Source organism: Asterias amurensis, chromosome 5, assembly GCF_032118995.1.
Source record: "Asterias amurensis chromosome 5, ASM3211899v1".
In the NCBI taxonomy this organism is placed as follows: domain Eukaryota; kingdom Metazoa; phylum Echinodermata; class Asteroidea; order Forcipulatida; family Asteriidae; genus Asterias; species Asterias amurensis.
In genome coordinates, this window is record NC_092652.1 from 20,922,622 (window position 1) to 20,937,040 (window position 14,419).

The window sequence follows — 14,419 nt, forward strand, 5'->3', positions numbered from 1 at the left end:
AAAGCAGTGCACCCTCTAGCCTTTTGTCAAGGCCTTCGTGGTGTAGGAGCGACTCGACGAGAGACCACGCGCTTCCCCACTTCGTGGTCTCCTGTTCCAGTCGCTTGGGATCGCGGCTCTACTCCAAGCCACGATCGCTTAGACAAAAGGCAAATGCAACCTCCAGAGGGCGTTCTTTTTTGTTTATAAGTGCTCTAACAACTGTCGCAGCTAGCTAGCTAGATCAGGCATTTTATCAGTGTAGGCTCCACCGCTACGCGACGTGTGTACTGCAGTTTGGTCCAGTGTTCTTCTTCAGAAGTGCAGGAATTGCCCAGTGAACAAATAGGAATAACCCTCTGGACATGCTACATGTGAATTGACCACTGGACTCCACGCACGTCATGGACACCGTCAACTTCTGCAGGCCCCTAGCCCTGGGTGAAACAGTTTGCCACAATGTCACATGTAATGTGTCCTTCATGTCACCACTGCCTGAACTTCCACCACTATTCAGCTGCAGTAACTGTAGGTGCTTTGATTTTACTTCTCATTTTATTAGAACATTTGATAAACAAGTTTGACAGATTGTTGAATTACAAAATATTCGTCATCATAAACATAGTAGTCCATATTACTCAGCTTTCACAGTACATGCTGATGATGTGTAATTAGATGTGAGGCACATAATATGCACTAAACATTCATTCAATGACTAACACTATTATAGTATTATTGTTAACAGTTCAAGGGAACTCGGCAAACTCCGGGTTGTTCTAAAACCCCCTCGACCCCCACGACCCCCTCGACCCCCTCGACTTTTGTGCGATTTTTTTTTCTGTACACCGAAATTGCCACAGTTCACAACCTCAGCCAATCACGCACACAATTTTGTATGCTGACGTCGACTACCATGCCTCGCACATCACAACACAGCGTCTGAGACATGACAGACCATACAATTGTAGTATGCACGAAGCAAACTTCGCGTGATTGGCTGCTGAGATCGGGCCTGTGGCAATTGTGATGTACAGATAAAAAACCGCGGCATTTCCACACGTATCTCTTGGCCGATTCAAGATTATTATCCCAACTGGGAACCTGCGTTTACCGCCCGAGTACGATTAAGGCCAACTCATTACGTGATGATCAGGTGAGACCCATTTCCGGCCGATCGCTCCCGTCCTGTGTACTATTCCTCACTGCCTACAAGAAGCGGAGCGCAAGGTTGTAGACATGGTCCACACGTGTTTTGGGGTCCCTAATCGGTGCGGAGCGGAGAGTAAATACTCCCAATTCTGTGTGGCTGATGCAGATAAATATAACCGCAGTCTCAGACTTGAAATCAAGTCTAGTCTTGGAAGGAAGTTGCGTCGCGGATCACACACTGAATTCTAAATCGGGGACTTAATTCTTACTTGGTCGTAAAGCGACATTTTTATGAATTCGGAATTGGGACATTCTTCGAACACGGGGCGGACGTCGAGGGGTCATGGGTCGAGGGGGTTTTAGAACAACCCGCAAACTCCCGCAAAGGAAACACCATGGAAGTACAATCCTACCTCTGTGACACCAAGCAACTGCCAATCTCTCTCATACAAACATTGGTGGAATGTCTATGATTATGAATTACACAAATCAAAAAATTGTGTAACAGTAACTAGACGACAATATTTACTTTAGTCATTGTGAAATCAGTGGTTAGCTGGGGGATTCGAACCCACAACCTTGTGATTGCAAGTCCTGCAGTTTAACCACTTGACCACGGTGACAAAAAATGTAATAGTTGAATGGATTTCATAAAACTTAACAGCGCCAACCACCAACCAAGGTCATTACCATGCAGTGATGGCGGGGTGCGAACACTGTTATTCCCATTAATAAATACCTTTTTAATGAAATAAACGGCTAAAATTGTGAAAAGTTTTGTGACTTTTCTCTCCACGATACTTCCAGTACACATGTTCGGGGGCCATATTTTAGCTTTTGATGGTTCTTATCCTTTTGTGCGTTAATCGCATTACTGAGAGTAGTCTACTTCGAGACCAATGACTCACTGTTAGTGTTAAGCACCCTTACTGGGATCAAAGAAGGCGAATGATTGGACGGTAGCTGTTTTTTGTGCATTAAAATGAGCACATGAGCTCGGTGTCCATGTAGCATGTCGCTGTAAATAAGACAATTATGTGAACAAATGAGTTTATATGCGCGCACCTTTTTTACATTGTTTTAATACATTTTCAGTGTGAATGCGCATGTGCGCATAGGCATGCCATACAGTGCACAGCGCAAACTAGTTTTACACAATGTATGCTGGGTTAGGGGTCATTTATTCGCTGTTTTCCAAAGCCGGTCCTTTATCATCCGTTAATACATCCCCACATGATCGGGTCTTGACCAATCAGAGACTGGAAACTGTCCAAGGTATTTATTTAATACGAATTAATGACCTAAATAGTTCTCAGCAGATGATTATTGGACTGACAAGATGGGCCTACACATGTGCAACTGACTGGTCAATATGCATCCTTGGTTCCAACCCCTCTCTTGTATTCTTATTGATCCAACAGATACAGATCTGCCATCATGTGTCCGTGCCACCACTGTGCCTCCGACAGACAACCTTACTACTATGAGCAGTTCTGCTACATCTGGTCCTGGTAGTGATGGAAGTACATGTGATGAAACATGTATTGCTGTAATACTATGCCTATCAGTCCTACTGGTAGTACTAATAGCACTAGCAGTACTACTGCACATGTACTGCAACAAGACAGGGTAAGAACTTGACTTAATAGACCCTTCCCATGAAATATGTAAAATGCACGTAGCGCGTGCACACTTACATTTTGGTTGGCAAAATGAGGGAATACCTCACTGTTTTGTACATGGCTATTGGGTGTGTGACGCAGACGCGATTGCGCGTCTGCTTAGTGCAAATATCTATGGCGTTTGCCAACCAATAGGGTATGTACGCATGCGTGAATACAGCTAGCATACTTCATGGGAAGGGTCCATCATGCCATAAATATCACTTCTGAACAAAGAGTTGCAGTCATCCACCACATGTTGCTGTACTTTCGATGATCAAGATCCTCTTTCTATTTTCTTCTTCTTCATCATTTAACCCCCTTCTTCTTCATTTAACCCCAAAATTACTACTTTTATTTGCAGGCTATTCAAGAATCGAAAGGCCCCTAGCAAATATGAAAGTTCGAGAGAATTTGACCGATCAAATTCTGCTGAACAAATTCTCTCTCAAGAGCAGCACAATAACCAGCGCATTGAAATGCTGGAGAGCCATCAGCATTCTTCAAACAAGGATAACAATGATTTACATGATGCAACAATAGTGGTAGGAATGAAAGACCCAGAACCGGGAACAACTCCTGAAATGAGTGTCTACCTTTAAAGGAACCAGAGCTCAATTTCATGGCACTGCTTACCGCCGATTTTTGTGCTTACGATCTCCATTCTCCGCTTACAGTGCAAGCCCTAAATGTGTGCCCTATCCTTGTAAGCGTGAAATGCCTGTAACGTGGATTACGCGCTTATCCGTGACATACGCTTGCCGATAGCACAGAATTCTCTGCTTCCGTAAAGCACCGATTCTGTGCTTATGGTCAGCAGAGCAATGAAATTGGGCCCATATTGTTCGCAGTGGGCTGCATGAAGTGCAGGGTGATGACAACGGGGTGTAGGAAGTTTTCAAGATGGCAATGAAGTTAAAACGTTTATTGAATTACATGCAACCCCAGCGCGTGAATCCAATCTGAGAAACGTTACTGTCGGTAACACTTGTCAGATTCAAATTTTTGTAATTTATAAATAGTTGTTTTCCATATAAACTGCAGTACTTTGAAGTGAAAGTTTTGCTCAAAAAGCATTTATGGGAAACTGGTTCGGTTGAGTTAGCCAATGAAAAGCTTTTGAACCCGTTTGTTATAAAATGCATATGGTTAGAAAGATGTTTTAAAACTATAAAAGTATGTGTTGTTTAAGTATTAGTTTCTTTTGGAAGTTCTTTAATTGAATTGTTTGATTTATGAAAAATCTTGCCAGGGCCCACTGATACTTGATTTTGCATAGAGCTTTATTTTTCTCTTATTAAACCTGAAAAGTTCTAGTCAATCTGAAGTGTTGTTATTGAAGGTAAAATATACAGTATTACAAGTAAGCCTGACATTTTTACCCTATATCTGAGTTTCTCAGAACGCTAAAAATTATGCCTTACTGTGAAGGGGTGATTTATTAAGACTTTGATAATGACTCTGCAAGGGTCGAAACGTCGACCACTTGATTCTTGTTGCATATAGCATTATGTCCTTTTGGATGGTGAGCAGTTTGCAATAACTTCTATTGAAAGTATTACAGAGATTACTTCCAAGTATTTTGCTTAATATTGTACTGTACGTTGTGCTACAAAATTATTTAAAACAAATGTTTTTGATAAAATGCATTGATGTAAATCATAATGATATATATATATATTTTTATCATATATTGTTATGCTCTATATTGAATCAAATTATTTTCAATGTAAAATAAGTACTCAAATAAAAACTTAGATTACAAAGGCTATAGCAGCTTGTATTCGGTGGAGGTTGCTTAGCCTCGTTTATCTGCTTAGCCTCGTTTATCTGCATGGTCACTCTGTCAGGTACGATGTAAAAGACAAAACTGAGGGTTTGAAACAAATATTGTGTTTTTTTATTGACTGTGAACAAAAAAGAGAGAAACAAGAACAAAGACTATGTTTATCTGTACAAATTTACAAAAGTATCTTTTGAACGCCAACATTTTGGCCCGATTTTAGTCTACGAGAAAGACCTTTCTATGGGAGGGACGAACCATCAAGCCATGACTTATGTTTTACATTTATACCGTCCTTTTTGTTGGTAAGCCGTTTGAAACATTAATTCTATTTTCGTTTGGAAGCATGCAGAATATTATATCAAAAATAAAGTTAGTGTACCGTAAGTTGTGCTACAAAACACGAAGATGCCTTTTGATAATAATAAATATGTATATATACTGTAAATAATAGTGATTTTATCCCCCCTGGAAATGATCATGTTATTTATTATTATGTTATCTTTATGTTTTTGTTTTGATGTGTATGGATCAAACTATTTTATTCTAAAAATGTGCGCTCGATTATTGCATTAAATAATTATGTATTAACAACTTTTCTTCAGATAAAAGTATTATGCCTGTATAAGACTTATTTTAATTTTACTTTCCCAACAAAATGTAGCCTTAAAATACTAAAGCATTGCGCACACGTACAACTTTGTAAATGGTTCAACTTGATCCCGTAACCTTAATGCATGCATGTGATAGACTTGCAATTATTTAGTCTCAGACGGGGACATCAACCAGTTCCCGTCAATCTTCAAAAAGAAGGGCGTTCACATTTTAATGTTCAGTTATTTTTTTAGGGATCGTAATACATTGTTTGAAAAAAAAAAATACTCGTGTGCTATACCAATGTGGTTCTGTAGCATGCACTGCAGTTGGTTGCCCACAAGTTGCCTGTAAAATTTACCTCCTGCATGTGACAATGCCCCAGATGTGATGGGGCAGTAAAGGCCCGGTCACACAGGCCCCGATAACGAGAACGATAACGAGAACGATAACGAGAACGATAACGAGAACGATAAAAATGCACGCCCTCGATTGGTTGAATGAGCGTGGGCGTATTCTGCGTGGAGCATTTCAACCAATCGAGGGCCTGCATTTTTATCGTTCTCTTTATCGTTATCGTTCTCGTTATCGTTCTCGTTCTCGTTATCGGGGCCTGTGTGACCGGGCCTTTAGGGTTTGCAATGTTGTGAAAAGGATACATCAAATACTGTGTGGTGATATAATGTGCATGTAGAATCTTTGAAAGATTAAAACGGAACAGTAAGCCCACACATTTAATACTAACCCTCTGATTAATTTATTTGAGGCAATGAACAAGTATTTGGGTCATTGGCCGCAAGCTGTTTGTCAGTGTTGGCAAAAGGCACCGGAACGTTTGGCAATGGTCAACAGTATTCTAACTTGATGTGTCCCAAGTTATATGCACACAATTACAAACCTGGGAAAACATTTGCTCAAATTGGTCATTGAAGTTGCAAGAGAATAATGACACAAAATCATTATTATCTCGCAACTTCGACGACCATTGAGCTCAAGTTTTCACAGGTTTGTTATTTTATGCATAGTTGAGATACACCAAGTGAATAAGACTGGTCTTTGACAATTACCAATAGTGTCCAGTGTCCGATAAGCCACAACGAACATTGATTTTTGTTATCGCATTTGACAGTCGTTCAAATACAGATAGTCCCGGGACATGCCAGAAAAATTCATGAGTTTACAAAAAACAATGTTGGCTTTCAATATTGAAACTGTTTTAACTTGTTTGTTCACCAGAATTAACAATCGTTGTGTTTCACTTAAGAAAATATTCCCATCCGCAGTTCATGTTTCAAACAGTATAAGGCCTACAGTGAATAAACATGGATATTGCCTTTCAAACTCGCAATTTACCATTTTATAAATAGCATTTTGGTTTTGGTTTCATTTCCTGATGAAGTGTGTAAAGTATAACACTCCTACATCAATTAAATCGGCGCTTGATTTGAAATAACCGTTCATAGACCAAAGATAAATAAGTCTGTAACATTGACAACTTATCATGACGAGTTCAACCTCGGAAGACACATCGATCGGCCCCAATAGATATGTCCATTATGGAGTTTTACCAAAATACACATCAAACCCCAAAGTGCTCAAATTAAACCAATGTTGCAGACGCTGGTGCTTGTTTACGCCCTATGTTGTAAATTTGTATTTTGTGTGGAACCCATGGTGACAAATTTAACCTCCAAATTTTTGGTCGGAAATGTGTGCAGCTCACATCATGCTCACATAGTAACACGGGTGAACGCACTGTGGGTGTTGCCTGTTTAACCTTTCCCCCATCGACCACATTCCAGCCGAACCTTCTCGTTTATGTGTAAAAATAGATTCTTTAAAGTCACCTGGAAGTGGTATTTTTTCAAAATAAAGCTTTTGTCACTAATATATGTGTTTTGATGAGTGGAATGTGAATAAACAGTTAACTAAGGTTTTAAACAATAAGTTATTATGTTATTTACAAATTTAAGAGTAGACCCCGACCCGAGAGGGCGCTGTTCGTGACGTCAATCGAGGCAGACTTTGCCTGTAATGCGTAGAGTAAACACAATTGCAAAGTACATGTACGGACCAAGTTTTTGTACGTTTCAAAAAAAAAGAAAAAAAAAATGTTTTTTTTTCCGGTAATGCCGACCAGGTGTATTGCTGCTGAATGCATAAAAAACACTTTTTGAAATGTACCAACTCACGACTTAAAGGAACACGTTGCCTTGGATCGGTCGAGTTGGTCTTTGAAAAGCGTTTGTAACCGTTTTTTATAAAATGCATATGGGTAGAAAGATGTTGTAAAAGTAGAATACAATGATCCACACAAACATGCCTCGAAATTGCGTGGTTTTCCTTTTACCTCGTCGACTAACACGTCGGCCATTTATGGGGGTCAAAATTTTGACTCCCATAAATGGCCGACCATGTTAGTTCGCACAGTAGAAGGAAAACCACGCAATTTCGAGACAAACTTGTGTGGATCATTGTATTCTACTTTTAAAACATCTTTCCAACCATATGCATTTTATAAAAAACGGTTACAAACGCTTTTGTTTTGACCAACTCGTCCGATCCAAGGCAACGTGTTCCTTTAAACGTACATGTACTTTGCACGTGTGTTTACTAGCATTGCAGGCAAAGTCTGTCTCGATTGACGTCACAAAAGGGGTAGGCGGAGTCAGCCCCCAAACAACTTTATATATTTTTTAAACATATAAATCGTGACAAACAATTACTAAACAAATTGTTTTATTGTTCGTAAGCATATACTCTTATGTTCGAAAGAAAAAAAAATTCTATTTCCAGGTGACTTTAAAACATTTTTAGTAAGACGCGAATTAATTTGCCATACAATGAGTCAACACCTTATCATCAATCTAATGATGTTGATTTTGTTTGATGTAGTTATCATAATTAAAGGCAGTGGTAATTGCTCAACATAATTATCAGCATAAAACCTCACTTGGTAACAAGTAATGGGGAGAGGTTGATAATATCCCTCTGAAGTGACGTAGTTTCGAGAAAGAAGTAATTTTCTAGGAATTTGATTTCGAATCGTCAAGTGTAGAATTTGTGGTCTCGAAATCAAGCATCTGAAAGCACAGAACTTCGTGTGACAAGGGTGTTTTTCTTCTTTTATAGTTATCTCGCAACTCCAACGTTCAATCGAGCTTAATTTTTCACAGGTTTGTTATTTTATAAGAAGACTGGTCTTATATTAGACAATTACCAATAGTGTCCATAAGTACAGTGATAGTTGCAGTACATTAAAACAAATATAATGTTTATCTTCACATAAAGAAAAGGGAGACGTAAACACCCAACAGAGTACATAGTGGTACCATGGTAGAGTTCAAAGATTAAAGCTATATATCTTTCCATAAAGCAGATCGCAACCTTTTATTTAGGGTGTATGATTGGACTATCTGTCATTTAGATCTACTACTACTAGACTTGTGGACAAGTCGTTAAAATTACATCTAATAACATTCGTTTTAAGAATATTTGTAACAATACTTCAGAGGGGTTGCACTCCTTCTTATACGTCATGACATGCCGATCACACAACACTTTTAAAGGCAGGGTACACTTTAAAGGTCGGTTGACCATTCAAACTGACTTTGTATAAAGAGCTCTGGAGATTAGCTGCTGATATTACAAAACATTGTGAGCGATTCTTTCTGTGATGTCATTTAAGTAGCTTTTAAGAAAGAGATCATTTCTCACTAAAATATCTGAATCTGAGAAAGTCTTCAGGCTTTGTGCGGCAAATGTGTTTTTTCTTTCATTTCTCTTGCAACTTTGACGACCAATATTGATAGCATATGCATATGTTTATGCTTATTTGTGTTGGACCGACACCAAGTGAGAATACTGGTCTTTGACAACTACCACTGGAAATACTGGTCCTTGACAACTACCACACGTGTCCAGTACAATAAATCCCGTATTGTTATTCAAATAAAGTCCAAAGGGACATCCCCGTAGAAGCCCCGGACACAAGTCACGAGACATCAAATCTGGGGGTCATATAATTTCTTTTGACCAAACAGAACTCTGTAAATGTAAACGAGTGAAAAACACCACATTTCGAGTTGACCCTCATATGGCTCTTTAAAAAGAGTGGTATTTCATTCTTTCAGAGGGGTTTCACTCCAAGACAGAGAGAAAAATCACTCAAAAAGATGCAAACGTCAACCTAAAAACGTGAAGACCGACCACTCGAAAAAGAGGTAGTGATTTTTCACTCCTTTGCATTTAGAGAGAAGGGAGGGGGTTCAAAATCCAGGCAGCAGGCACTTCTTCGACTTGTACAATGTTCTCATAGAATTCCAATAATATTTTCTTCATTCATATAATTTAAAATTTCTATTTTATAACATTCGAACAAGTCTTCAGCATAGGGGTTGCATGTTCTAGGTAAAAGTAAAGATTAATACAATTTTAAAGTTATCGCGGGACGGCTCTCGCGAGACTATTGCATGAGAGCATGCACTGCGACAAACATTTTGAACGACTTGTCCGCAAGTCTATGGATCTATCATGAATAAATCCTAAGGGTCCAAGATCAGAACCACACCTAACATGTATAGTTTATTACTCATACGCAGAAATGAGATGGTTTAAGGGAAAGTGAAAAGTTACCATTAAAAAAATGTAAATCAATCTCCGTCATCAACTTTTCAAACCTACCAGCATTTCATGTACACAATAATATTTCATCAGAATTTAATGTGTCATGCTTGCAAACAAGACAGTTTCATGTTTGTCAGTGAGTTGTTTATGGTTTTGTGCACTTGCATGAACCATCCTTGGCAATTGAAGTGATTGGCAATGTTTCAACAGATCATGGAAATAAAAGATGTATTGAACTCTATTATCGGTGGTAGTTCTGTTCGGTTTGAAACAAACTCAAATTGTATGTGCATTTGTGATGGTATCAAGCATGGAAATTGGCACATCATACAATTATACGATGATCGTAAGAGCATTTCATTGGAAAGAATTGGATAGGCCAAGAGCTGTTACTGACTTTTTCCTTTTAAAAAACATACAGTATCTTTATTACTATAGTTTAACAAGCAATGTCGGCCATTTTTAGTTTTTTGGAAAATATTTTTAATTCTACCATTTTTTCAGAATTTCAATTTGCGATGACCCATTTAAGCCCAATATATATATTTTTTTTTTTCATGACAACACACCGACGAGAAAGATGTTGATTTGTTGTACAAGCTTATTATTCTCCACCTATTTTTTTTTAACATTTCGTTATGCAATGGCCGAGCCACATATCTTCCTCACATTTTGACTGTGTGTTAAATTCCATACTGGTATCATGCACATTTACCGCCCCCCCCCCATACACACACCCGCCCCCTATTTGGCCCCTATACATTTTTGAAAGATGGTTACAATACATCGTACGCACGGAAACCAGGGCGTAGTCCTAATAAGCATACGTCAGGGTCCACAATGTCATTTCCCCGATGTTCACATGTTAATATTATCAGCAACCTCCTGTGTGGCAAACAATATTTGATAAATTAATGTGGTATAGCTTATTTGTTTATTATCTCTAGAGATAAACATGTACATTATGCATTCAGGCACGTGGTACGTTATCGCACACTGTAAACTTTGCTATTAATAATTTGTGTGCATTATATTAACAGCATGTGTTGAAAACATGGTCTGTGGTGAAAAACAACGAACCAGCCAACCAGGAAACGACCATGAAACAATTTAAATTCAACTCAATTTAATTAAATTCAATTCAATCTGAAAGCAGCCATGGGGTTCGAGTGTAATTTTAGCAGAAAAAACATAATTGATAAGTGATGAGCGTTATGCACAACATCCCATCCACTCTAACATGTATACATAACTATGAACTATTTAAAGTAGGCCTGCAATGTAATTTACAACCATTCTTATGAACAGTATGTTTGAGAATAACATTCAGCCATAAGAAGCGGTTTACCATGGTTTCAGAAACTACTGAACAAAATATTTTGACACAAGACACTTTTCAAATTTCAGAAAGCATCATCCAGTGGACATTATTGGTTATTGTCAAAGACTAGCCTTCACAGTTGTTGTATCTCAACATATGCATAAAATAACAAACTTGTGACAATTTGAGCCCAATCGTTCATCGAAGTTGCGAGATAATAATGGAAGAAAAATAATTCTCTTGTTACAAGAAGTTGTGTGCGTTTAGTTGGTTCATTTTGAGACCTCAAGTTCTAAATCTGAGGTCTCGAAATCAAATTCGTGGAAAATTACTTCTTTCTCAAAAACTATGGCACTTCAGAAGGAGCCGTTTCTCACAATGTTTTAAACCATCAACCTCTCCCCATTACTTGTCAACAAGAATAAACTACAATATATAGTATAGGTTTTTTTTTTTAGGGTGGTCGTAGTCTTGGTTCCAAGACCATTGGTGTTGCGCGGTCACACACAACCAACGTTACGATTATGCACAGCAAAAACTGTACACGCTTGTAATGAACGAACGCTAGCGGGCGCTCTGTTTCTCTGATTTCCGGATCTCACAATGTCTGTGCTCAGGCCGTGTCCGAAACGACGACTTCGGCTACAGCTACGTCTAGATCAGCGCGTCTACCAGTGTTGAAGAATAGCAGACGCGCGCGATCTAGCCGTAGCTGTAGCCGAAGTCGCCGTTTCGGACCATGGTGAGATCTAAACATTGATCGGAGTAACTATAGAATATGTAGTACGGCAATATTAAAAGTTATTAATTATTTGTACGGAGTTCCCATAATTATTTAAATAATCATCTAATGGTCTTGTGAGTTATCGTATAAAATAAATTGACATCACAGTGCAGTTGTGTATTTTCGAGCCTAATGAGGGCGCTGTTGTGCATCTTTCAGAGTGCCCCCTAGGTTGCCAAATATTTATAGTTAAGCAACAGAGCGCGACCTCAACTCCAGTGTACTGTGTACGTATGAACGTCACCGCGACTCCGTCTCCGCGGAGGCGCAGTGGAAGCTTCGAAGTGTACCTGCATTCTATAGTTGTGCCCATTGGGCTCCATTATACTGAAGATCAATGGATCTAAACCAGAGAAACAGAGCGCCCTCTAGCGTTCGTTCATTACAAGCGTGTACAGTTTTTGCCGTGCATAGATCGGAACGTTGGTTGTGTGTGACCGCGCAACACCAATGGTCTTGGAACCAAGACTAGGGTGGTCGGGGTGCGGGTATTTTTTATTTTATTTTTACAAAGAGAAAGCTTGCTCAGGTAGTATGGGAAGTATCGGAAACCGCTGTAGTTTAATGGGTTTTTCCATCATGACCCTTTGTACTCGTGTGACTTCCACACAGTTTATACCGGGTTTACGCTTCTGTTATTTCCATTCTTTGGCAAGCCAAAGTTCCTTTGTGTTATAGGCCTATATATGATATCTTGACTCCCCAAATGGCGGGAACTATATAAAATGCACATGCAAGTGCACCAGTCGTTAAAGGAACACTTTGCCTTGGATCGGACGAGTTGGTCTATAAAAAGCGTTTGTAACCATTTTTTATAAAATGCATATGGTTGGAAAGATGTTTTAAAAGTAGAATACAATGATCCACACAAGCTTGCCTCGAAATTGCGTGGTTTTCCTTTTACTGTGCGAACTAACACGGTCGGCCATTTATGGGAGTCAACAATTTGACTCCCATAAATGGCCGACCGTGTTAGTCGACGAGGTAAAACAAAAACCACGCAATTTCGAGGCATGTTTGTGTGGATCATTGTATTCTACTTTTACAACATCTTTCTGCCCATATGCATTTTCTAAAAAACGGTTACAAACGCTTTTCAAAGACCAGCTCGACCGATCCAAGGCAACGTGTTCCTATAATCGATCCCTATACGACGTGGAATGAAACGAATCTTAGACTAAACTCATTTTTGACCATGTCCGATTGGCGGCCAGCGATGACCAGTGATCGCCGCGTCATCAATAAATTATAGGACACCTTAAAATACGCATTCTGATCTGGGTGTTTATTTTGAATCTCAAAATGGTGGAAAGGATAGGCATGTGAAAGTGCACTCCGCGTCGCAATGAGCGTCTTTTGGGGCTGGGGTAAGCAGATAATTATTAGACTAGACTTGATGTCCAGTCTGAGACTGTGTATTTATTTATCAGCATCACCCCCGCCCCTCCCCACCCTCCACTCGCGTAGATTGGCTATCACGCGCTTTAACTCAATAGCTACTGAGCGGGGGTGAGGATAATCCACATGATGGCGCTATTTCAGGGTACACTGTGTTCAGGCAATCAGGTACACACCACACAAAGACACACAGCTGTGTTAATGGTGCAGACCAAGGAATTCTCTTTGTTCTCCCATTGTTTGGACACAGTTTATTTTTCAGACGTTCCCTGTGGTTTTGTACACAAAATCTACCGAGGACTGTCCCCGGTGTGACTTTTTCCCGGATCCCTTTTGTTTAAGTCCTCGGTTATCAATGGTAGCCATGCCCACGACCACACAGTTTTGAAACCAGAACACTTAGGCAGAATTTGGGAACTTCTCAATCCCCCTTTCTTTTTTGCTACATAGCAAAATATGAATGCATTAAAAATATCTGTTCGTATTGTGCACAGTAATTGTACACACTTGTTTATAAACTGGATTGGGGAAGGAAGTATAATATTGTATGCATTTAGCATAAAAGAAGTTAGCCGGAATAGGATGGGGAAGTATCGAATTAACCTAGAACCATAACCAAGACACACAAAAAAAAGAACCATTTCGACAGAAGACTGGATGGTAAGCAACAGAACGCAGAGTCACGTTTCCTATTCACTGGAATCTCTACAAAATGTATGAAGCATATTTTCACAATCATGGAGGAAGTTGGTGGTTATATAATCAGGGGGTGTGCCACGCATCTAGAGATAATTCCGACTCCACAAAAGGCTCATTTGGACGATAACAAGGAATGAAAATACAATACAGATGCTTCTGTATAATGTATTTTGAGAAACATTATACGATATATAGATGAAATGTTTTATAAACCAAAATGTGCAAAAACACAAGAAAATCGTAATTTTGCAGATTAAAGCCAATTTAATTTAACATTCAATTTCACACAAAAAATGAAATGGTTAAAATAAATAAAAGTGCAAATAATTTTACATTATTATTGTATTGAATTGTATTTTTTTATTTATTTATTTATTTTTTTTTTTTCAAGAAGGAGCTTAAATTTCTGTAAATTCCCAAAAAAT

The 14,419-nt window shown here is 38.9% G+C and overlaps 1 protein-coding gene across 1 annotated transcript; it reads left to right on the top strand.

Annotated features, from left to right (window-relative positions):
* Positions 1-223: 223 nt before the first annotated feature.
* On the top strand, positions 224-7,071 carry LOC139937004 (uncharacterized). Its single transcript, XM_071931928.1, has 3 exons — positions 224-507; positions 2,550-2,757; positions 3,154-7,071. Exons 1-3 carry the CDS (start codon positions 384-386, stop codon positions 3,389-3,391), a joined length of 570 nt encoding a protein of 189 aa, XP_071788029.1. The 5' UTR covers positions 224-383; the 3' UTR covers positions 3,392-7,071.
* Positions 7,072-14,419: the final 7,348 nt, after the last annotated feature.

Coding starts and splice junctions, on each gene's coding strand:
- LOC139937004 (XM_071931928.1), top strand. CDS start 384: ATGGACACCGTCAACTTCTGCAGGCCCCTAGCCCTGGGTGAAACAGTT. Junction 508..2,549: donor ACTATTCAGCTGCAGTAACT/GTAGGTGCTTTG, acceptor TTGATCCAACAG/ATACAGATCTGCCATCATGT. Junction 2,758..3,153: donor ATGTACTGCAACAAGACAGG/GTAAGAACTTGA, acceptor TTTTATTTGCAG/GCTATTCAAGAATCGAAAGG.